Consider the following 26,524-nt stretch of genomic DNA (forward strand, 5'->3'; position numbering starts at 1 on the left):
ATTAGTCTGAATTGTATTCCTGGGCCGAACAGGTGAGCCACCACAGGTTGTAGGGACACAGGACCCAAACTAATGTACAACAGAACAACGAGTTAAACTAAAGAACTTGAATACTTGATAAGTCCAGGGAACGAACCCAGGCCCTATTGATGTGAACACTACCGCTTCGCTACCGCAGTTGTGGTGAAGAGTGCTGAAAGGAGCGCCTTACATGGGATTGCCCAAAAATGCATGGGAAAAGCTGTCTGAATTTATAAACCCACACATTTTGTCAAGTGGGAAACACCAGGGGAAATTAGCAACGGAAAAGACAAATGACTTTCTCAACAGAACCAAAACTGAACAGTTTTTTTAGGAAACAGAGTTGAGAAGGAAACCTTGAAAGGAGGCCAGAGAAACTCGAAATGTGAGGGGAACTGCAAAACTCTCAGCCCTCTTACCCAAATCACTGGCCGTTTCTGTTGACTCACGATGAGACTAAGACACAACAATGTGTGTCTTATGAAGACCTCTGCCCTTGTATAGGATGTTGGGCTTGATTGGATCTGGGAGGTGTGTGTCATCTCCCTCTGGTGGCCGGGATTGCCACAGCTCCAGTGCCAACCCTTACAGGACCCCCTCCCAGGGCAGAAAGATGCCTTCTTGGGTTGCTTTCTTCAGTCCGCTGCCCACTTGTGAGTTGTGGTGGCAGGCTGGAGGGCTCTACATGCTCATTGCCAGGCTTGACAGCAGCAGGCCACAAGATGTCCTGCTGCTGGGGTTCCTACATCCTTTTCCTGCAAACATGGGTGGAGCACACATGAACTGGCACTCAAATGGGGACATGCCCAGGGAGTGCTGTGCGCATATTCCACCCACATTAGGTGGTCCAACCAGGAGGAAGGGTTAGAGGAGGCCAGACACTGGAGAGTGTGTTCTAGACCCTAATTAACCCTGTTATACAGCAGCTTCCACCCCCAATGGATAGGAGCTCCCTCCAGCCAGTGCCTCAGCTTGACAGCCAACAACTCACAATCACCCACATCATAGTTTCACTCTGAGGGGGAGAGGCAATTTGAGAAGAAGGCACAGTGGCACAGGACCAGACCACTGAGACAACATTGTCCTATGCCTTTCTCAGAGGCATCCATCTCTACCACAAAGGGGACCTCTGGGTTCAGAAGTTGGAACACTGGGGTGAAGATCAGATGCAGCTTCATTTCCTAGAAGGCTTCCTGGGCTTCTGGACTCCACTTAAACTGTCCCAAACTCTTTTTTGTGAGGGCGGTCAGTGGTGGAACTATAGTTTTTTTTTTTTACGTTTTTTTTTTTTTCTGACGCTCTTATCCAGAGTGACTTACAATTTGATCATTTTACACAATTGGCCTGACTGCATGTCTTTGGACTGTGGGAGGAAACCGGAGAACCCGGAGGAAACCCACGCAGACACGGGGAGAACATGCAAACTCCACACAGAGAGGACCCTGGTCGAACCCAGGCCCGCCGTGCTACAATTCTTCATGAATTGGTGGAAGAAATTAGCAAAGCCCAGGAAGTACTGTACCATGCAAATGCATGTGGCTTGTGGCCATTGGGCCACCGCCTGAACCTTGGCTCAATCCATGCTCAGGTGGTTCTTTGACAGCACAAATCCCAGAAAGATACTGTCTGAACATAGAACAGTGATTTCTCCAACTTCATGAACAAGTTGTTCTTCAGGAGCAGCTAGAGAACCCATTTGATGTCGGCTATGTGTTCATCGTGATCTTTGCTGTAGATGAGAATGTCATGCAAATAGACAAATATGTAATGGTCAAGCACCTCCCTTAAAATATTGTTAATGTAGTGCAGGAAGGTGGCTGGGGCATTCATCAGCCCAAAGGGCATGACTAAGTATTCACAGTGGCCCGATGGGGTGATGAAGGCCATCTTCTATTCATCCCTCTCCTTAACTCTGATGCGGTAATCCCCTTTAATATTTTTATATAGGGATATTTGTTGCAAACACATGCAGTGGGAGTTGTATTAGTACCTGTACAGGTGGGGGTCTTGTGTGTCCACTGTCCAGTGTGATCACACTTGGTTGTGTATGGGCCTCTCAGCTCAAAGCCCTCCTCACAGCTGAATGTGCAGGTGGAGTTGTAGCTGTTTGTGGAGATGGGGTGGCTGCACTTCATACTCAACCCACTGGAGTTCCCAGAGATTGGCGAACATTGTACAGCTGTGGATCCACAGAGAAATATAGGAAAGATTGACATAACAGGTTCAAGGGCTGCAATGTGTCAGAGTAGAAATTTATAGTAACATGTAAAGGATTGTGTTTGCACTAATTGATTCTTCAGACATGCCACAAATGCCCTACATTAAAGAGCCTGTATACTGTATTTTTCTCCCCCGCTGCCTCAATCAAAAAGCAGTCTAGACTGAAACACCACAAATGCTCAGTAACTTCAGTGTGAGTGGGTGGCACTAAATTGCTGTAGTTTCATATAGGAAAATATTTTATACAAAAACAGTGAATAAGAAACAAGCAGCTTTTGCAGTGTAGATTTTAGCTTATTCAGTGTTTATGCCACTGCTGTACCTTTCTCACAGCGGGGACCAGAGAAGCCCGGCTCACATTTGCATGTGTAGTTGTTGATGGCTTCCACACACTCTGCATGTTCACTGCAGGATGTTTTTAAACAGGGCACCCTCCCAGGGCAGAAAGATGCCTTCTTGGGTTGCCTTCTTTGGTCTGCTGCCCACTTGTGACTTGAGGTGGCAGGCTGGAGGGCTCTACATGCTCATTGCCAGGCTTGACAGCAGCAGGCCACAAGATGTCCTGCTGCTGGGGTTCCTACATCCTTTTCCTGTTCTGCAAACATGGGTGGAGCACACATGAACTGGCACTCAAATGGGGACATGCCCAGGGAGTGCTGTGCGCATATTCCACCAACATAAGGTGGTCCAACCAGGAGGAAGGGTTAGAAGAGGCCAGCCACTGAAGAGTTTGTTCTAGACCCTAATTAACCTGTTATACAGCAGCTTCCACCCCCAATGGATAGGAGCTCCCTCCAGCCAGTGCCTCAGCTTGACAGCCAACAACTCACAATCACCCACATCATAGTTTCACTCTGAGGGGGAGAGGCAATGTGAGAAGAAGGTGCAGGGGTGCAGGACCAGGGAGAGGCAATGTGAGAAGAAGGCACAGGGGCACAGGACCAGACCACTGAGACAACATTGTCCTATGCCTTTCTCAGAGGCATCCATCTCTACCACAAAGGGGACCTCTGGGTTCAGAAGTTGGAACACTGGGGTGAAGATCAGATGCAGCTCCATTTCCTAGAAGGCTTCCTGGGCTTCTGGACTCCACTTAAACTGTCCCAAACTCTTTTTTGTGAGGGCGGTCAGTGGTGGAACTATAGTGCTACAATTCTTCATGAATTGGTGGAAGAAATTAGCAAAGCCCAGGAAGTACTGTACCATGCAAATGCATGTGGGTTGTGGCCATTGGGCCACCGCCTTAACCTTGGCTCAATCCATGCTCAGGTGGTTCTTTGACATCACAAATCCCAGAAAGATACTGTCTGAACATAGAACAGTGATTTCTCCAACTTCATGAACAAGTTGTTCTTCAGGAGCAGTTAGAGAACCCATTTGATGTCAGCTATGTGTTCATCGTGATCTTTGCTGTAGATGAGAATGTCATGCAAATAGACACATATGTAATGGTCAAGCACCTCGTTAAAATATTGTTAATGTAGTGCAGGAAGGTTGGCTGGGGCATTCATCAGCCAAAGGGCATGACTAAGTATTCACAGTGACCCGATGGGGTGATGAAGGCCATCTTCCATTCATCCCTCTCCTTAACCCTGATGCGGCAATCCCCTTTAATATTTTTATATAGGGATATTTGTTGCAAACACATGCAGTGGGAGTTGTATTAGTACCTGTACAGGTGGGGGTCTTGTGTGTCCACTGTCCAGTGTGATCACACTTGGTTGTGTATGGGCCTCTCAGCTCAAAGCCCTCCTCACAGCTGAATGTGCAGGTGGAGTTGTAGCTGTTTGTGGAGATGGGGTGGCTGCACTTCATACTCAACCCACTGGAGTTCCCAGAGATTGGCGAACATTGTACAGCTGTGGATCCACAGAGAAATATAGGAAAGATTGACATGTTCAAGGGCTGCAATGTGTCAGAGTAGAAATTGATAGTAACATGTAAAGGATTGTGTTTGCACTAATTGATTCTTCAGACATGCCACAAATGCCCTACATTAAAGAGCCTGTATACTGTATTTTTCTCCCCCGCTGCCTCAATCAAAAAGCAGTCTAGACTGAAACACCACAAATGCTCAGTAACTTCAGTATGAGTGGTTGGCACTAAATTGCTGTAGTTTCATATAGGAAAATATTTTATACAAAAACAGTGAATAAGAAACAAGCAGCTTTTGCAGTGTAGATTTTAGCTTATTCAGTATTTATGCCACTGCTGTACCTTTCTCACAGCGGGGACCAGAGAAGCCCGGCTCACACTTGCATGTGTAGTTGTTGATGGCCACAAGATGTCCTGCTGCTGGGGTTCCTACATCCTTTTCCTGTTCTGCAAACATGGGTGGAGCACACATGAACTGGCACTCAAATGGGGACATGCCCAGGGAATGCTGTGCGCATATTCCACCCACATTAGGTGGTCCTACCAGGAGGAAGGGTTAGAGGAGGCCAGACACTGAGGAGTGTGTTCTAGACCCTCACCAACGACAGACGGATTATGGATTCAAACGTCATGATTTTCACCGAAACATGGCTAAACAATGGTTGCCTGGACAACGCTATTGAGTTAGCAGGACGACACATACACCGAGCTGATAGGATAGCAGAAGACTCCGGCAAGACCAGAGGTGGAGGTTTGTGCATTTATATTAACAAAGCTTGGTGCACAAACTCTGCTACTACTGAGAGACTATGCTCACCTAATGTGGAATTTATAATGGTCAAATGCAGACCTCATTATCTCCCAAGAGAAATAAACTGCATCATAATCACTGTAGCGTATGTACCCCCGGACGCTAATGCTAAGCTGGCTATGAAAGAACTTCATGCAGCCATTAGCAAACAACAGACCAAACACCCTGAGGCTGCTTTTATTGTTGCTGGTGACTTCAACCACTCCAACCTGAAAACAGTCCTCCCCAGATTCCATCAACATGTCTTCTGCCACACCAGGACTTTGGACCATGTTTATTCAAACCTGCCTGGGGCATACAAAGCAACACCCCTCCCCCACATTGGACAATCTGACCATCTCTCCCTTTTCCTCACACCTTGATACTCACCACTCATCCAACGTGTGAAACCCACTGTGAGGACAATAAAAGTGTGGCCAGAGGGGACAGACGCCGTGCTCCAGGACTGGTTTAAAAACACCGATTGGAATATGTTCACTCACACAGACTTGGATCAGTACGCCTCATCTGTACTGGACCACATCTCCACCACTATAGACAGTGTCACCACCCAGAAACAGATCACCATGTACCCCAACCAAAAGCCTTGGATGAACCGGGATGTTCGTCTCCTGCTGAAGGCCCGCAACATCGCCTTCAGGTCGGGAGATGCACAGGCCTACAGTACAGCCAGGGCTGAGCTGAAGAAGGGCATCAAAAAGGCCAAACACCACTAAAAAGGGAAGGTAGAAGAACACTTCTCCAACTCCGATCCCCGGCGTATGTGGCAAGGACTCCAGATTATGACAGATTACAAGACCATCAACCCCTCCCCCGCCTCCTCTGATGTTTCCTTCCTCAACGAGCTCAACCATTTCTATGCTCGTTTTGAGAAAGGGAACTCAACAACTGCAACCAAGGCAGATGTGTCTGCAGACCACCAACCACTGACTCTTTCTCCCACCGATGTAGAAGTGGCGCTGGGCAGGATTAAAGCCCACAAGGCATCCCTGGACGTGTTCTCAGAACATGTTCTGGTGAGCTGGCAAGAGTGCTGACGGACATATTGAACATGTCCTTGGCCCGTGCTGTGGTACCAAGCTGCTTCAAAACCACCTCCATCGTCCCGATACCCAAAAATTCCAAACCATCACGACTGAATGACTACCGCACGGTAGCCCTCACCCCCATCATCACAAAGTGCTTTGAGCGGCTGGTCCTAGCACAGCTCAAATCCTGTCTCCCCCCCACCCTGGACGCCCTCCAATTTGCATACCGCCAGAACAGGAGCACAGAAGATGCAGTCTCCATAGCACTGTACTCTGTCCTCTCACACCTGGACAATAAAAATACCTCCATCAGGATGCTGTTCGTAGACTTCAGTTCAGCATTCAGCACAGTCATCCCCTCAAAACTCATCACAAAACTCACAGACTTGGGTATTAATTCCCTCATGTGCAACTGGTTACTGGACTTCCTGACCAACCGACCCCAACATGTCCGGTGGGACAACCACTGCTCATCCACCATCACCATAAACACCGGAGTACCACAAGGCTGTGTGATGAGTCCCTTCCTCTACTCCATCTTCACCCATGACTGCAAGCCTGTCGATGGTTCCGATACCATCATTAAGTTTGCAGATGACATCACGGTGCTTGGCCTCATCAAAAACAACGATGAGACAGCCTATAGGGAGGAGGTGGATCGTTTGGCTGAGTGGTGCGACACAAACAACCTTCCGCTCAACGCTGAGAAAACTAAGGAGCTCATTGTGGACTTCAGAAGGAATGCTGACCCACATCTACCCATCCACATCAAGGGGACGGCAGTGGAGCGTGTGAACAGCTTCAAGTTCCTTGGTGTCCACATCTCCAAGGATCTCACCTGGACGACCAGCTGCTCCAAGCTAGTAAAGAAGGCTCACCAGCGCCTCTTCTTTCTGAGGAGGCTGAGGATGAACCACCTGTCCTCAGACATCCTGGTGAACTTCTATCGCTGCACCATTGAGAGCATCATGACCAACTGCATCACAGTATGGTACGGGTGCTGCTCTGCCTCAGACCGGAAGGCGCTGCAAAGGGTGGTGAAAGCTGCCCAGCAAATCATCGGTGCACCACTTCCTGCCATAGAGGACATCTACAGGAAGCGGTGTCTGAAGAGGGCTGGGAAAATCATCAAAGATCCCAGTCACCCAGCACACAGACTCTTCACCCCCCTGCCCTCTGGGAGGCGCTACAGGAGCCTCCGGACTAAGACCACCAGGTACCGGAACAGCTTCTTTCCAACAGCTGTCACACTCCTGAACTCTGCCTCCTGACATCTAAACAAATAACACTGGACTGTACCCTAACAAACACCAATAACACACAGACTTACACACCACTCAACACCACTTACCGGCACTTACATCTGCTGTATATACTGCCCATTATTGTATATACTGTGTAAATACACTACCTGATAAGTACATACTTATCCACCTTCATATTTATAACCTGTTCATAGTACTTTATACCCCCTCATATTTATAACCTGTTCATAGTACTTATACCCCTCATATTTATAACCTGTACATTCATGTTTATAACCTGTATAACCCCCTTCATGTTCATACCCCCTCATATTTTTTTAACCTGTATATACTATACTTACTGTACATTGTAAGACATATATTTATATTGCTGCTAAGCACTTCTGGATGGATGCAAACTGCATTTCGTTGCTTTGTACCTGTGACATACGCAATGACAATAAAGTTGAATTCTATTCTATTCTAATTAAACCTGTTATACAGCAGCTTCCACCCCCAGTGGATAGGAGCTCCCTCCGGCCAGTGCCTCCACTCCTCTAAGACCAGCTTGACAGCCAACAACTCACAATCACCCACATCATAGTTTCACCCTGAGGGGGAGAAGCAATGTGAGAAGAAGGTGCAGGGGTGCAGGACCAGGGAGAGGCAATGTGAGAAGAAGGCACAGGGGCACAGGACCAGACCACTGAGACAACATTGTCCTATGCCTTTCTCAGAGGCATCCATCTCTACCACAAAGGGGACCTCTGGGTTCAGAAGTTGGAACACTGGGGTGAAGATCAGATGCAGCTTCAATTCCTAGAAGGCTTCCTGGGCTTCTGGACTCCACTTAAACTGTCCCAAACTCTTTTTTGTGAGGGCGGTCAGTGGTGGAACTATAGTGCTACAATTCTTCATGAATTGGTGGAAGAAGTTAGCAAAGCCCACGAAGTACTGTACCATGCAAATGCATGTGGGTTGTGGCCATTGGGCCACCGCCTGAACCTTGGCTCAATCCATGCTCAGGTGGTTCTTTGACATCACAAATCCCAGAAAGATACTGTCTGAACATAGAACAGTGATTTCTCCAACTTCATGAACAAGCTATTCTTCAGGAGCAGCTAGAGAACCCATTTGATGTCAGCTATGTGTTCATCGTGATCTTTGCTGTAGATGAGAATGTCATGCAAATAGACAAATATGTAATGGTCAAGCACCTCGTTAAAATATTGTTAATGTAGTGCAGGAAGGGCATGACTAAGTATTCACAGTGGCCCGATGGGGTGATGAAGGCCACCTTCCATTCATCCCTCTCCTTAACCCTGATTCGGTAATCCCCTTTAATATTTTTATATAGGGATATTTGTTGCAAACACATGCAGTGGGAGTTGTATTAGTACCTTTGCAGGTGGGGGTCTTGTGTGTCCACTGTCCAGTGTGATCACACTTGGTTGTGTATGGGCCTCTCAGCTCAAAGCCCTCCTCACAGCTGAATGTGCAGGTGGAGTTGTAGCTGTTTGTGGAGATGGGGTGGCTGCACTTCATACTCAACCCACTGGAGTTCCCAGAAATTGGAGAACATTGTACAGCTGTGGATCCACAGAGAAATATAGGAAAGATTGACATAACAGGTTCAAGGGCTGCAATGCGTCAGAGTAGAAATTGATAGTAACATGTAAAGGATTGTGTTTGCACTAATTCATTCTTCAGACATGCCACAAATGCCCTACATTAAAGAGCCTGTATACTGTATTTTTCTCCCCCGCTGCCTCAATCAAAAAGCAGTCTAGACTGAAACACCACAAATGCTCAGTAACTTCAGTATGAGTGGTTGGCACTAAATTGCTGTAGTTTCATATAGGAAAATATTTTATACAAAAACAGTGAATAAGAAACAAGCAGCTTTTGCAGTGTAGATTTTAGCTTATTCAGTATTTATGCCACTGCTGTACCTTTCTCACAGCGGGGACCAGAGAAGCCCGGCTCACACTTGCATGTGTAGTTGTTGATGGCTTCCACACACTCGGCATGTTCACTGCAGGATGTATTTAAACAGGACACTGCGCACACACACACACACACACACACACACACATACACACACACAATAAATAAATGCAATCTTAATTAAAAAAAGGAAAGTTTGTGTTTACTTGGGTGGTCTTTGTCTAATATTAAAAATAATTTGATATTGAAATTTGGAAGGGGCTAATACATTTTCACAGCACTGTACATCAATATATATATAACATCATAGCAAAATGACAAATGTAGAAAAATGTCTGCACACATATTTCTTTACATTCAAAATATATGGCGATATATATTTGCCACAGATTTTGAATGTAAAGAAATATACGTGTACCGTGTCTTGACTGAGTGACAATAAAATTTAATTTAGGTAATCAGTGAAGATTTTATGTTATTCATGTTATGATTGAATAGTGGTTAACATTCATGTTCCTCATGTTCCTTATGGGAAAGTGTTCACACCCCACTCACATGAGACCATGTCCCCCTTTTCAGCTCTTGCACACAGTAGATGCCAATATATCAACATATTGTGACGCATGCCTTTAGCCATGACTCTCAGGACTACAATGGGAATGGGAATGGGTTTCCATGGCTGAGCAGGACTGCATCCAGGACTTACATCACTAAGCGCAATGCAAAGCGTGAATCCAGTGGTGTACAGCGCCGCCACTGTACTCTAGAGCAGTGGAGACGTGTTCTCTGGAGTGACCAATCACGCTTCTCCATCTGGCAATCTGATGGACAAGTCTGGTTTTTTGGCGGTTGCCAGAAGAACGGTACTTGTCTGACTGCATTGTGCCAAGTGTAAAGTTTGGTGGAGGGGGGATTATGGTGTGGGGTCATTTTTCAGGAGTTGGGCTCGGCCCCTTAGTTCCAGTGAAAGGAACTCTTAATGCTTCAGCACCAAGACATTTTGAACAATTTCATGCTCCCAACTTTGTGGGAACAGTTTGGGGACGGCCCCTTCCTGTTCCAATATGACTGCGCACCAGTGATAGAACGCCTTTGGGATGAATTAGAGCAGAGACTGCAAGCCAGAAGAGCTGAAGTTATTATAGCTGTAAAGGGTGGGCTGACATCATATTAAACCCTATGGATAAAGAATGGGATCTCACTCAAGTTCATATGCGTGTGAAGGCAGACGAGCAAATATTTATGGAAATATAGTGTATCATGTGACTAGATCCAGTTAGGTACAGGTTGGTGGTGAATACATGCACATATGTGTAGATTAAATATACATTTACTGGCCACTTCATAGCGGCTTATAAAATGGATGGATGGCCACTTCATTAGGTACACCTGTTCAGTTGCTTGTCAACACAAATAGCTAATCAGCCAATCACATGGCCGCAACTCAATGCATTTAGGCATGTAGAGGTGGTCAAGACAACTTGCTGAAGTGCAGACCGAGCATCAGAATGAGGAAGAAAGACGATTTAAGTGACTTTGAACGTGGCGTGGTTGTTGGTGCCAGACGGGCTGGTCTGAGTATTTCAGAATCTGCTGATCTACTGGGATTTTCACACACAACCATCTCTAGGGTTTACAGAGAATGGTTTGAAAAAGAGAAAATATCCAGTGAGCGACAGTTGTGTCGAAAATGCCTTGTTGATGTGAGAGGTCAGAGGAGAATGGGCAGACTGGTTCGAGATGATCGAAAGGCAACAGTCACTCAAATAACCAACCAAAATCTCTGAGGAACGTTTCCAACAGCTTGTTGAAAGTGTGAAATGAAGAATTAAGGCAGTTCTGAAGGCAAAAGGGGCTCCAACCTTTTACTAGAGAGGTGAACCTAATAAAGTGGCTGGTGAGTGTATATAATGGTGTCCATTTTTAATATGTACATATCTGTCAGAAATATGCATATTTTGGAATTATATAAAATAAAAAATTAACTAAATATATTTTTTTTGCATATGGTTTAATGAAGATTGAGGGTTTTTTAACCTGAAAGTTTTACCTTTATAACAGAGAGGAGCGCTCAGGCTGCTGCACTTCTCGTCGTTCCACATGGCTGCGTCCTTATCCCTCTTGATGTAAATCTCCACGCAGTCCTCATTACTTTGCTTATTATTGGGCTCTGCGTCTGCCCAGTGTGCCTCAGTCAGGGGCTTCTTGGTCCCCACCCAGGTCCACTGTCCCTCCACCTTCCTGAGGCCGATCCAGTAGTATTGCTTGTGGTGGGGCAGCGTGTTGTTCAGGTAGGTGATCTCCTCCTTGTTCTGGATGGCCACCATGTCTGTGTAATTCTGCTGGCACCACCGGCGAGCTGTCTCCCAGTCCATATTGCTGTCGTTCCGGTAATGAAACGTCCAGGCCTCGACTTCTGTTTGACACGTGATTGACTGTGTTAGAGCTTTCTCAGGACATTGTTTCAGTGTCTGCTGAATTATCTCCATTCCTGGGTGTTCCTGCCACTGCAGGCAGTTTTTAAATCACAGTAGTTATAAAATCTTTGGGAAGAACATGCAGAAAAGACTGAAGATGAAAAGATGATGTTTACTTTGCTTGTCTGTAAATCCAGAGACATCTGGATTAGACTTTCCACACTTTTGTCCATGAACTGTTTAAATAACTAATATTCAATTGAATATTATTTAATTGAATATTACTAAAATTCAATTGAATGTCTGTGTTATTTAAGGCTATTTGGTCAGTGTCACCGAGGATGTTTAGAGACATATAAAAAAATTACTGATAATATACATTTAATAATATTTATACAGTGCATAAAACTGGTATTTTGACCCAAATCATGCTTCATAAATTACAGTGAAGGTGAAACTGATACTGTACAGTAACACTTTATTTGAAGGCTACCTACATGGGTACTACACAACATGGATAAGCACTGAATAGCATATTTCTGAAGTAATATTTGATATTTGATATCACCAGCTTTTGTCTGTGGTTGGAAGAAAACCTCGTATCTCAAAAATGGTAACTTTACAGGAGAAGGAAAAAACCTATTTTACTTTTAATGTAAGTCAATGGAACCAGAATTTTTCACATAATTTTGGGCTGTTTCTTTTGGTTCAATCATCATGAAATCTCCAGGCAATGTTAAAGGCATTATGTATTTTCAAATTTTGTCAAAAACTGAAAAAAGTCAAAAATGGAGATACGACAACAGTGATATGCTGATAAAAGCAAGATGACAGAAATTAAGTAAATGACATCGCATTGTACAATGTACAACGTGATGGACATTTGTTCCTTTTATAACAATGTTATGAAGCATCATTTCCAAGTAATGGAAATTAGAAGAACATAGTGTAGAAGGTATATCCGTTCTAAATGAAGCACAGATCCTTTACGTCAATACAATCTCATTTGCTTCAGCTTATGATCTCTTGCATTTTCTGGCAGAATATGTTAATAAACATTCAAGTATTGCTTTGTAAATATGTTATTCAATGCTTATGCTTGTGTTATAATGTCCTTATATAGGTAGCCTCCAAAAGCAGTATTGCTCTGTCCTCTATGCCTTAAGTTAAATGTTTACAAATCAAAAATGAACTGCTGGGACCTAAAATTGCCTGAAATTGCAGAAACACCCATCTACTGTTTCAGTGTCTGGGCAATTATTTGCTTTATTTCAGTCGATGTGTTCTTTGAACCCTCATACTTCAGTTCTTCATGCTCATACATAGCTTAAGTATAATGTGAATAGAGGTATAGGATGTTTGAGGAATAGTTCAGCCAAAGAAATTAAGTATACTCAAACTATTTCTTACCCAAATGTATTCAGTCAGCCACTGAAGACAGTCTTTGATGTCCAAATGTTTTTTTTTTTTATTTTGAGCTGGAGCAACAAGGTTAATGTAGCTAAAATTTGTGTAGATAAATAGCTAAATAAGTGTAGCAGTATTCGAGTCTGAAGACCGTAAATTTACAGTGTTGGTCTTGTTTCAGCCTAAATATTATTTAGACACAGGCTTCTCTTGGTCTTGGATTAAGGTGGATACCGGTTGAGAATCAAATTGATCTTTCCATGATACCTGAGTTTTATTTATTTATGATTAATATTATTTATAAATATTACATGTAATATATCACTGCTGTGGGAAAAAAACCTCGCATCTCCATTTTTGTCATTTTTCAGTTTTTGAGATAATTTGAAAATGCCTTTGATTCTATATATTGGGTGTAAATTTCATGATGAAAGGACCAACAGAAATTGCCCAAATTTGCCTGGAAATAAGTCTGGTTCCATAGACTTACATTAAAAGTAGAGTAGGTTTTTTCCTTCTCCTCTAAATTCTCCTTTTGGAGATACAAGGTTTTGATCCCACAACAGCGATATAATGAATCATAATGAATGTAAAATGAATTCTTTTTATATTCTGAGAAAAGAAAATCACAATCTGGTCTCAGTCTTGACTCGGACTCGCATCTAGTGGTCTTCACTACAACACCACCTAAAACATGATGAAGTTTAAACTTCACCAATTGACAATATTGCAAGACTGCCTGTAGAACTCTTCACACAACTGATTCAACTCAAACCAAGTTCAGTGTGATCTGAAATAGAGGTCATTCAACTTGACATGGTTTGAGGGAAAACTGTGATCGTTTCTGCATGCTCTTATATCTATTATTTTTTATTAATTATATATTTATAGCCTTATATCTCCTGTGTAAAATTAAAGTAAAAAGACACCAAACATGTCTTGGCTGATGGAATTTGTGTAAATTAGACATTGGCTAGACTGTTTCTTTAAGTCTTAAGATTAACGGCTAAGTAAGTCATTAATAAAGACCTGCCTGAAGGTCTTTATCAAACTGCTCATCTTCAAGTAACTACAGCCGGAAAATCCAACAGGTAATAATCAAACATACTGTACCATTATGAACCATGATCGCAACAGCCAGCCATCCAAAACACAGCCGTATATGCTTCATAAAAGTCATCTGATGGACAAGAAGCAAGTCAGGAGAACTGCATGTGAGTCTGGGTGTAAATATATAATTAATATTGATTGATTATTAGCTATTATTATTATTATTAACAAATATTTACAGGTGTAAATACACAATGTAACATCTGTGAAGAATGAAAAAGCAGCAAAAAATGCAAATTACAGCTGTTGACTGTTTACAGTAATGGAACATTGTTGGACAATTTACGGCAGAGCTGTCAAAAAATACAGTACATTTATTGTATGCTGTATTTTTATGATATAAATGATTTACAATATCAGTTACAGCTTTGCCACCTGTATTATTCTGTAATTTTACAGTGTCATTCACAGTACTGTGCTGATAAGGTCTTTACATTAAAATACTATCCATATTTCATTCAAATGACCTTAAAGTGGAGTTGCCAGGTTTTCTTTACTGCAAAGATCTACAAGATTTTCCTGACAGGGAAATCTTTTATCATAAAACTGACCATTTTTACAGTGTAAATCTGTCACAGTGCAATCAAAACCAAAAGAGCCGGTGTTAAAATGAAACACAGCCTGTGTTGAGATGCATGACTTACCTTAACAGCATCCCCCAAGTAAGACTTCTGAGAAAGAGCCTCTCTCTGTGAATGGTATTGCTATTTGATGCAGTTCTGTATTGTAGCCACACTGTGCTGCTCCTACTAGGAAATTATGCAACACATGATGTGAGAGTGCTGTGTCACCAACTCTGAACTTGTCTTTGCACATACTGAAGTAAGTAGAACTTAAATAGAACCTGTCTGGCAATGTGAATCAGCTACAAGATCTCAAAAGCAGCACATGATGCCACGTTCTAAAGAGAATAAAATACAGATGTGAAACAAAATCTACCGGAGTGCGAAAGGATTACAAGGCCTTCATTATAGCTGAGGGACCCCAGACCACAGTGACAGCCAAACCATAACTTCACCAAGTGCACATTGACGACTCATCCAGGAGGTCACAAATGAACCCAGATATACATCCAAAGAACTGCAGGCCTAATTTTCCTCAATGTGCAAGATTCCACAATAAGACACTGGGCATAAATGGCATCCATGGGAGAGTTGCAAGGCACAAAGAATATAAAGGCTCATCTTACATTTGCTGAAAAGCATTTAGACGACCCCCAAAACTTTTAGAGTAATATTCTGTGGAATTTTTTGGAAGATATGGGTCCCGTTACATCTGGTGCAAAGCTAACACCACATTCCACTGCAAAAACCGTCACACCCGAAGTCAGACATGGTGGTGGTAGTGTGATGGTCTGGGCTGCTTTGCTTCTGCACCCTCTCAGAAATAAAGGCACAAAATTGTCACTGGGGCAGTTCTCCTCTGGTCTCTGGGGTGGTACCCTCCAAGGTACATCTCAATAGCTTTAGTCAGGGAACATAACTGAACCATAATCCACTGTACTTTTCCACTGGGAGAAACTGAAACAAGGTTCAATATTTGACCTTAAAACCTCTGTTGTACCTTTCAGGGAGCAGTTACATTGTTTGTACCTTGATTAATAAAAAATATACCTGCAAAGTACCTTTATTTCTAACAGTGCAGGACCTGGATGACTTGTGGAACCATTAATTCTGCTCTCTATCAGAAATCCCTGAAGGAGAACATCCACCCATCAGTTAATGATCTAAATCTCAATGCAGTTGGGTTATGGAGCCGGTCAGTGAGCCAAAGCACACAAGGAAGTCCATATCTGATTAAACGATTGGCTTTATTTTTTTTATGTTGCACCTTCATGCCGAAGCAAATTCCTAGTCTGTGAATCCTGTTCATTGACAATGGCAATAAAACTTCTTCGGATTCTGATTCTGATTAAAGAAAACAAAATTAAGGTATTGGAGCGGTGAGTCAAAGACCTGACTTGAATCTTAATGGGATAGACCTTAAATGGGTGGGAGCCCTCCAATGTAGCCAAATGAAAACAATTCTGCAAAGAAGACTTGGCCAGAATTCCTCTACAGCGATATAAAGGACTCATCGCAAATTATCAGATACATTTGATTGCAGTTGTTACTAGCAAAGTTGGCACAACCAGCTATTAGGTTTAGGGGGGCCGTTAGTAGGATTTTGGAATTTATTGTGTTTTTCATGAAACTCTTCATGTAACTTTAAGACTATTTTAACAAAATAATCCTGAATAAAGTTAAAATGCGAAAGCTTAAAGTGGCGTTTTAAGTACTAACCAGGGAGTATCAACCAGGCCTATTGGGCACATGCCCAGGGACACTCAAGTTAATATAAAGGAGTTAAAGTGCGGTCAAAAATGAGAAATTGGCTTCAGTATTGAGAAGCAAACCAAGAACCACCTTTTGTTTGTGAACATATTTGCTTGCCCTGCAGTTTTCCTATGTGCACCATCTTTCCAAGGAACGGGTCATTCATGTAAAATGGCAGGATGTGTTTTTATGATATTTTTGTAAACGACCACAATGTTATCAAATGACCCCTGGTCTTGTGATAAATGCTACTTCCTGTCAGGGCTGCATTACATTTTATTTTAAGTATTTCTGAAATTTCCTGTAAGGCAAGAATGATGTGCGCAGTAAAGTTACAGGTAACAGGTGACACATTACCTTGGCTTTCTGTTCTTGAGTGTTACTGGTGGTTTGCATATTGAGGTAAACCCTCTGTATTTACATTCATGAAGGAGGCATCTCTTGATTGTAGACTTTGACAATGATATACCAGCCTCCTCTAGAATGTTCTTGTCTCGACTTGGTGTTGTGAAGAGTGTTGGACAGTAACTAAGTAAATGTAATTAGTTTCTGTACTTAAGTACTTTTTTCATGTATCTGTACTAAAGTTTTTCCATTCTGGGCGACTTTTTACTGTCACTCCACTACATTTCAAAGTCTAATATCTGACTTTTTCCTCCACCCCATTTTGAGAAATCTGTCATTCCTTTTGGTTTCTGTGTGTATAAAAACGTAACATGTCAAAACGAATGAAGTGCAAAGCAAGAGCACCAATCAGGGCACAGCGGTCACTTTGTTTAGAGCTTGTTTTGACCTGTTGGTCATACCGACCCAGTGCAGCACACGGTTCAACATCAGAGCAGCAGCGTAAGATTTTGGGAGAGTCTGTTCAACATAAATGATGAACTAACCTAACTTTGTGTAAATAGAGCACAATATAGAAATATGTCCACATACGCAGTCGTGACTGACGCTGCTTTTTTCTGAATTTATACAAACACCATTTCATTTTATAGTAAATTAGTTTGGGCTGGTTTATGTTTATGAACAGAGACCTACAGATCAACATAGTAAAGGAGCTCATTTGTGATCCTGAGTTTAAAGCCAGTTTTTATTAAACTTAAACTTGGAACTAAGTTGTAAATAAATCTTAAACTGAAACTTTGCTTGTTTGTAAAAAGTGATTTCAGAGCCACTCGGTTCTCCCTGATGGAAACTGTTTACCTTCAGTGTTTTGTGCTTATGATCATTTTAATAGACGTCATCGTCACTAATTAATGACGTTCTATTAAAAGACTGGTTTACCAAGAGAGACGCTGGAGGATTTTCACCTAAAATGAGTTCATGAAGTGAGTCTTGTTGTAAAAATGATAACAGGACATCAGAGCCATAATTACTCTTTTAGTACTTTTACTTTTACATTTGAAGGTAAATACTTTAGTACTTTTACTCAAGTGGAGGTCTAAAGGGAGGAACTTCTACTTTTACTGGAGTAATATTTTACACTGGGTGTCTCTACTTTAACTCAGGTACATGGTTTGTGTACTTTGTCCAGCACTGGTTGTGAAGGGGTCTTGGTTCACCACAGAAAGTATTCTGGAGTCATCTACTTTAGTTGCCTTCATTGATTTTCCAGGTCTTTTGGTGTGGCTGAGTTCAGAAGTGTATTCTTTCTTTTAAAGAATGTATCACATTGTTGATTCGTCAGATTCATTTATCAGCTCATCGGTTAACTGTCCGATTACTTTTGAGCATGTACAAATGGAGGAATTATGTAAAACATCGCTGTAATTTCTAAAAGGTGAATGCAGTGTCCTTTAAACCCCTTAAATTAAAGCTGAAAGTCTACACCTCAGCAACTTAATGACCACTGAAGAACAGGGTAAAAGGAGGTAACAAAGTATCAGAGAAACAGATGGACTACAGTCTGTAACTTTAGAACTACAAAGTTCACCTATACAGTAAGTGGAGCTTATAAAATGGACAATGAGCGTAGAAACAAGGAGGTGGTCATAGTGTTATGCCTAATTGGTGTATAAGACTATATTGTGACATCAAGTCACGCCTGAGTTTACTTTAGTTATTCTGCTCTATAGCTCAGCCTTTTTGTTCTGGGCACTCACAGCAGTGAGAGCTAGCCAACACTTAATAATGATGGTTCTTCAAAGAATTCTTTAGTAAAGAAAATGTTTTTCATAGATCCGTGAACACTCAATGAATCTTTTGCATGATTGAAGGGTTCTTCAGACTGATGAATGTGCTGTAGATGGTTCTATGTAGAACCTTTTTTATAGGGTTCTGTATAGTACCAAAAGGTGTTCTGCTTTTGTTATGAAGTCAAGCTTGTAATAATAGAAGAATCATTTTTGGTGCTATGTAGAGCCATTTTCTTTACTGAAGAACCCTTGAAGAACCATCATTAACCTGAAGACTGGGTTTTTCTGTGCACTGTTCTCACAGATATACATACATTTTAGGGAGGTCAACATCACTGCTGGACTGCATTCAGTACCATAACAGAGCAGCAGTTTAAGAAAGATACTGTGCAAAAATAAACTATTTCAGAAATATTGCTCTCAGAAAGTGGGATAACATCATATAACGGAGGGAACGCAGTGATCCACTCTCATGCCTGAGTGATGCGTATTGTTTGTGTGATGTTTTTGAAGATGTGGCCGAGTGGTTAATGAGGCCCAGAGAACCTGTTGATGTGATTGTTTTTCCTCTGGTTTTATATTAAGCTTATTTAATTTAATTGTCAATTCAGGGGATCTTAACTTTATGTGGTATTTATTTTTATCCAATTCCACCTTAAATGCTGCAGCGTCAGGCACCAGAAAGTGACTGCTGCACCATTTAAGGAGGAACGGGAAAACTCGAACAACAAGCTGGCGAATTGGAAGCCAACTGTAGCTTTTTCGTTCTGTGTATAAAGATGAGAAGTGATTCACACACTGATAAAAGCCACCGAGAGTTAGATTGATTATGAAAAAAACAATTTTGGTGAAAATTGGTTGAGTAATAAGGAAGTTGTGGCTGATTTAATCCTGAGACTCATCGTCTCTAAAGTGAATTTGTGCACAAGCGGATCTTGACCTCTCCAACATGGCGGACGCACAGATATATCGCCTCAGATAGAGAACAACAGACAATGCGGCATCTAGGAATGGATATCTATGGCTGTTCTGTCCTGAGTTGAGGTAAACATTTCATAGCATTTCATAGACCCAAATTGTCATGAAGAGTCCGGGACCCACTACAGTAAAGTCTTTTTGCATACATTTGTTTTGGAGCAATAACAAAGCATTTAACCAGACACAAACCCATGTGGAGCTCAACCCGGCCCATTTGGGGTCAAGTCCTTCCTATTTGGAGTTCAGTTGTTGGTCCAGCCTGCAGGAATACATACTTGAAAATAGGGGACCAAGCATCAGGTTGGCTTGACAATGCAGGTTGTTTATTACTCTATTTATTTATTCGCGTTAATGCAGTAATTTCAAGTAGTTGCCATGGTATCCCTAGTGGTTGCTAAGGTGTTCCTAGGTCGCCTCTATGCTATGCCAGGTGGTTCCTAGGCAGCTGCTATGGTACTACAGGAGGTTGTTACAGTGTTGCTAGGTCGTTGCTATGGCAGAAGGGTGGTTGCTTAGGTGCTGATAGGCTGCTGTTATTATATCCCAGGTGATTGTTTTTGTGTTGCTATGCTCTCTCAGTTGATTGTTGCTAATACTTGTATGATGATGACTTGAAAAGGGTGTTCAGAAACGTTAAGATTTTTACTTGTGGCTGGCATTTAAAAAATTTCCAGTATGAACAGGAGGCTTTGGTGAGAGGAATTTTGGAAGTGTTGTAGGAACAGTGCATAGCAGGGCTTCATTACTTTTATTTTGATACTGATATGCTTCCGTAGAATACTACACCTGAAACATCTTATGCAACACTGCTCTGAGTTTAGTACGCTGGGGTCACATCCTGTCCATCAGTGCCCGCAACAGTTGCAGGAAAAGGCCAGGACAGAGCAGCCTGGTCATCAAAACAGTGTTTCAATGCTTTCAATTTACTGCTGGCCTCAGTTACAGTGAGACTTGGGGAAGCAGGACAATACAGGAAAACTCTTCCTAAGTTTTGTTTTGATCCCAATCAAAATGCATTCTTAGTCATTGCCAGTATTTCCTTTCATTTGCCAAAGCATTGAAGCAGGAAAAATGAGCCCGGTTCTGAATGCAGATACAGTTTTAAGGGTCCCTTTTTCTACTGCTTAATGGTTCTGATACTGTTTTCTTAAATGCATGAAGAATTAAGGCTATACATTTACAGGTTTATGAAAACTAAAAAATATTGGGGACATTCGGTGTGGAGCTGGACTAAGGTGGAACTGGACAAATCTGTCAGTTGAGCAGCTCTGAGGCAGGTTGTGCCACAGAGCTGCTCACCTGACAGACTCAGGAGATCCTTTGTCCCCAGAACCGTTAGACTCTTCAACTCTTCCCAGTGGGACCAGAAGAGAAGAGGGAAGAGGGAAGAGGAGAAATGTTGACTGAGTCTCTTGTTCTAAATCATAGGTTTATTTTATATATGTGCACATCTGGACACCTTACTGTACCATAGCACTTTCTGCACACCTCATTGCACATCTTGCACATCTGGACACTCCACACCTGGACACTTTCAGTACTGTCATTATATGCTGCAACCGGAACCTCTTTGTACAGTCATTATTGCACTGGCTGTCTATCTCAGAATAGATCTTACACCAATTTTTGTAGTTTTAGTTGTTTATATGCCTGTACAGTTTTTTTGTATATATTTGTAGCTCTTTGCAACCATCAGGATTGGTTTATCTATAGTTGACAGTTTTACTTATAGTTGACAATTCTCCGTCCATCCAAACATCTATCCCTCCATCCATCCATTCCTCCATCCATCCCTCCATCCATCCAAACATCCATTCATCCATCCATCTATCACTCCCTCCATCCATGCATCCCCCCATCCATTCCTCCATCCATCCCTCCCTCTGTCCATCCAAACATCTATCCCTCCATCCATCCCTCCCTCCATCCATTCCTCCATACCTCCCTCCAACCATCCCTCCATCCATACACCCATCCCTCCATCCATCCATTCATCCATCCAAATATCCCTTCATCCATCCCTCCTTCCCTCCATCCATCCAACTATCCGTCCCTCCCTCCTTCCCTCCAACCATTCATCCATCCATTCATTTAGCCAAACATCCATCCATCCATTTATCCCTCCTTCCCTCCATCCTTTCATCTATCTATCTATCTATCTATCCCTCCCTCCCTCCATCCATCCATCCCTCTTTCCATCCATCCATCCATCCATCCATCCATCCATCCATCCATCCATCCATCTATCTACCCATCCATCCATCTATCCATCCATCCATCCATCTATCCATCAATCCCTCCATCCATCCATCCAAACATCCATCCATCTATCCCATCAGGGATGTGTAAAGTTGTACACAACTGTCAATGTACTTCTCTCTAGTTATATTTCTATTTGATTCTAACTTGTGAATTCAGCTAACTTAATCCATCACTGCATGTTTAATCTCTGTACAAGTGCACTGTTAATAAAATGGGATGCTTTAGAGCAGCTGCACATGATTCAAGCTTCACCTTGAGGGGTATAAAGCCCCCCAGCACTCAGGTGTAGAGCAGTGGAACTGTGTTTTGGAGTGATGGAGTGATGAGGATCAGATCCTCACAGTAATGTTCCATCCTGTAGTGCAGGGGTATTTAATTAAAATTCTGTAAGGTCTATTTGGAGAAAATTTCCTCAAGCAAAGGTCCGAACATCAATGTCTAACCGGCATCATGATTCAGTGCCATATACTGTTTACTGAAGTAGCCGATTAAGAATATTAACATCTTATACAGTCAACAACTGAGTATCAAATCAGAAATAGTCCAGTTCAATCACATTTCAACAACATTTACTGACCATTTTCTCTTTTTAGAGCGCGGCATGTAAAATAACTTCCCTGTGACTCACTTTCTTCTCTGACTGCTGTTACTCGCCTCGTCCCTCCCCTGTGTGCCATCACTCACTCGAGTCTCAGTGCTCATCGTAATGCACAGATCTGATCGGCTGAATAGTGTCACGTGATATTTACAATGCATGCGATTGGTCTGTGAGTTTCCGGCCGCTACAGTTAATGTAAAGTCTAGAAAAGATACGCTGATTAACACAGGACCACCCCATCAAAATGAATAATTCTCCATAGTTTATCGGTTATACGTCCAAGTCCGCATAGGACAGAGTCTGGGTCCGGACTCGGACTGCGGTCCGTCCTCTGCTCTAGCGTAAGGCCTTCCCGGAAGACAAGAGTCTGTTTCTGCTGCAAAGTGGGACAAACTCCCTATTAATGACCTTGATTTCAGAGAAAACACTGGTTAAGCAGGTGACTGCAAACTTTTGCTGTACGCACGTTTTATTTCATGTTTTATTTTTCGTACATAGGCAACAGCTTCAATATTTATATTTGACAGAGAAACAAAGTTTAAGATTAAAGCACAACTCTGGATAAACCATTATACATTCAATCAGACACGTCTGAACTTCTGTCTGCTGCTTTAGTGCACTTTCCCATGTTTCCCAAGTGTTTGATACATGCTGTGAACTACAATTTTGCCATTTGCAACCACACAAGTATCATGGTTTCCTTCTTGTGTGTCTGTTTCTTCCCCTCTGTTGTAGCCATGTGCTTTTGTTTTCTTGTGCCATGTGCTTTTGTTGTTTTGTTCTGTCTCCTCCCTGGTCCTGCCCCCTTATCTTCTCCACCTGCCTGTAGCTCCGCCCCTCATTAATCCCAGGTGTTTCTCATTTCTCCTCAAAGTATTTATACCCTTGTGTTTGTTCAGGCTCAGTCTTGCATTGTGCATGTGACAGTCATCCTCTCATCTCTTTTCTTTTATCTTCTAGTTTGGTTTTGTTTTGGTTTTGGATTTTTCTGTTCTTCAAACCTCCGCTTCTCAGTTTCTGGACTCATTTGTATCCCACTTCCTTGCCTTCAGCGTTAAAGCAAACTATATTATAACACACAAAAAAGCACGGACAAAGCATGCTTTTGACTTCAAAGCGGCCACGTAAGTAGCGGCAAAAATAGAAATGTTACTGCTCACCATGCTAGTGTTACTGCTAGAAATAAGCCGATTGCTAGCACTTCTACAAATGCTTATTGTATAAATACAATTGAGACCGTGTCTGTTCCCCAAATAAAACAACACATCAAAAAGCCTCGAAGCGTTTGCCTTAGTAACCTCATTCATATCAGACCAGTTACACTGGTTTACAACGACCGCACCTTTGGTCTAAAACTAGGCCTGCTTAATATTAGATCCCTGGCATCTAAAGCCATCATTGTAAATGAAATTATTACAGATCATGGTTTTGATGCTCTGTGCCTCACAGAAACGTGGATTAGACCCGATGAGTACCTTAGTCTAAATGAAGCCACTCCCGCAGGCTACAGCTATGCACACAGCCCTCGTTTAAGCGGTCGGGGTGGAGGTATAGCAACCATCCATGCTAAAGCTTTAGGCGTGAACCAGAAAGCAGGACCTACATTTTCTTCTTTTGAAGTTCTTGTACTCAATATACTTGAGCAAGGAACAAATAAACATTCATTTCTATTAATCACAATTTACAGGCCACCCGGTCCGTATTCTCAGTTCTTACAGGAATTCTCTGAGTTTCTATCAAGCCTAATAACGTTTTCAAATAAAATATTAATTGTCGGAGATTTTAATATCCACATCGACAACCCTCACAACATATTAAGTAAGACATTCATATCTATCATAGACTCCATGGGATTCACCCAAATTATAAAAGGGCCCACACACCACCTCAACCACACTCTAGACTTAATACTGACCTTTGGTGTAGACATAGATAACTTAGCCATTCTCCCCCAGAGCACAGCCGTCTCAGACCATTACTTAATCTCATACAAAATCCAGTTTAGTGGTAATATGCGCTCATCACCATGCTATCAGGTTAAGAGGACTATAACTTCCTCCACAGCTGGCAGCTTTATCAGAAACCTCCCGCAGTTATCAACTTCAGTCAGCTGTCCATCCGATCCTTCTGAGTTAGATACTATGACCAAATTCTTAGAGGATACTCTTCGATCTACGTTAGACAGTGTAGCTCCATTAAAAAGCAAAATAGTACGGCAGAAAAAACTCGCCCCGTGGTATAATGATCACACTCGAACTCTAAAACAGACAGCCAGGCAACTAGAGCGAAAATGGCGTCTGACTAAATTAGAAGTGTTCCAGTCCGCCTGGAAGGAGAGCCTTATAGACTATAGAAGAGCTCTTACTGCAGCACGTTCAGCCTATCTCTCCTCTCTCATAGAAAACAATAAGAACAATCCCAGATTACTATTTAGCACAATTTCTAAACTGACAGAGAACAAAAGAGTCACTGAACCCCAGATGCCATCAGCCTATAGCAGCAATGATTTTCTGAATTTCTTTAGTGATAAAATTGAAAAAATTAGACAGACAATTCTGAACACACAGTTAAACTCCACAAACCTGGTGGCTTATAATTCCAGTCTAGACCCTGAGAATATTAGAGTCACTCCAGATAGGCTGGAATCGTTTACATTACTCCAAGAAAATGAACTAATCAAAATAGTCTCTTCTGCAAAACCATCGACCTGTATTCTGGACCCGATCCCTACAGGTCTACTCAAGGAAATCTTACCAGAAATAACTAAGCCTATTCTGTCAATAATAAACTCCTCTCTTAGCCTCGGATATATCCCAAAAACTTTTAAACTTGCAGTAATTAGACCGCTGATTAAGAAAGCTAACCTCGATCCCTGTGAACTATCAAATTATAGACCCATCTCAAATCTCCCCTTCATATCTAAGATCCTGGAAAAATGGTAGCAAAACAATTAAGCCCTTATTTGCATAGGAATAATCTACACGAAAAATTTCAGTCTGGTTTTAGGCCACATCATAGTACAGAAACAGCATTAGTAAAAATTATAAATGATCTTCTATTATTCACGGACCAAGGAAATGTGTCGTTGTTAGTCCTCCTTGACCTTAGTGCAGCATTCGACACAATAGACCACGCTATCCTACTAGATAGACTAGAAAACCTTGTAGGGGTAACAGGAACAGCTCTTTCCTGGTTCAGGTCCTAACTCACCGATCGATATCAGTTTGTTAATGTAAAGGGTGAATCATCTGTTTGTGCAAAAGTAATTTATGGTGTTCCACAAGGTTCTGTTTTAGGACCTATATTATTTACAATATATATGCTACCACTAGGCACCATTATCAGTAAACACGGCATAAATTTCCACTGTTATGCAGATGACACCCAGTTATATATATCAAGTAAACCGGATGATAAAATTAAACTTGCCAAGATTGAGGACTGTGTAAAAGACATAAAAGATTGGATGTCAAATAATTTTCTGTTACTTAACTCAGATAAAACAGAGGTCCTGCTTCTTGGTCCAAAATTAGCCAGACACAGACTGTCTAACTCAACACTAAAACTTAACAATCTCTCAGTTTCATCAAGCCTATCTGTTAAAAATCTTGGTGTCATGATAGACGCTGATCTCTCCTTCGACACACATATATCTAATATCACTAGAACAGCTTTCCTGCATCTCCGCAATATCGCTAAATTAAGAAATTCATTATCTCTACAGGATGCAGAAAAGCTAGTTCATGCATTTATCACTTCAAGGCTAGATTATTGTAATGCCCTGCTGTCTGGATGTCACAGCAAAAGCCTTAACAAGCTTCAGCTAGTCCAGAACGCTGCAGCCAGAGTCCTCACAAGAACTAGGAAGTTTGACCATATTAGTCCAGTTTTATCAGCCCTGCACTGGTTACCAGTTAAATTTCGCATTGATTATAAAATTCTATTACTGACTTATAAAGCTCTAAACGGGCTCGCCCCTCAGTACCTGAGTGAGCTCCTCTCCTACTATGAACCATCACGCCTACTTAGATCACAAGGTGCTGGCTTACTACTGGTACCTAGAATAAATAAAGCTACATCAGGGGGGAGAGCTTTCTCATACAAAGCCCCCCAGCTCTGGAATAATCTTCCTGCCAATGTTCGGGAATCAGACACA

At 42.2% G+C, this 26,524-nt stretch overlaps 1 protein-coding gene across 5 annotated transcripts in view; it reads right to left on the bottom strand.

Moving 5' to 3' along the window:
* LOC108443224 (L-selectin-like) overlaps positions 1 to 14,831 on the bottom strand; it is a 28,472-nt gene extending 13,641 nt beyond the window's left edge. The window contains exons 1-8 of one of the 5 annotated variants that reach the window (XM_017723739.1): positions 14,725 to 14,831; positions 14,084 to 14,150; positions 11,197 to 11,562; positions 9,152 to 9,259; positions 8,600 to 8,788; positions 4,459 to 4,563; positions 3,912 to 4,100; positions 2,012 to 2,200 (exon numbers count right to left, since the gene is read on the bottom strand). In XM_017723739.1, the coding sequence (XP_017579228.1) occupies positions 2,012 to 2,200; positions 3,912 to 4,100; positions 4,459 to 4,563; positions 8,600 to 8,788; positions 9,152 to 9,259; positions 11,197 to 11,562; positions 14,084 to 14,150 (1,213 nt within the window). In that variant the 5' untranslated portion in view covers positions 14,725 to 14,831. Of the gene's footprint in view, positions 1 to 1,468; positions 1,751 to 2,011; positions 2,201 to 3,911; positions 4,101 to 4,458; positions 4,564 to 8,599; positions 8,789 to 9,151; positions 9,260 to 11,196; positions 11,563 to 14,083; positions 14,170 to 14,724 lie in introns of those variants that run through there. The other 4 variants (XM_017723743.2, XM_017723740.2, XM_037537875.1 and 1 more) reach the window with 4 other exon arrangements.
* Between the last annotated feature and the right edge of the window lie 11,693 nt (positions 14,832 to 26,524).

This window comes from Pygocentrus nattereri, chromosome 4 (genome assembly GCF_015220715.1).
Source record: "Pygocentrus nattereri isolate fPygNat1 chromosome 4, fPygNat1.pri, whole genome shotgun sequence".
Classification (NCBI taxonomy): Eukaryota; Metazoa; Chordata; class Actinopteri; order Characiformes; family Serrasalmidae; genus Pygocentrus; species Pygocentrus nattereri.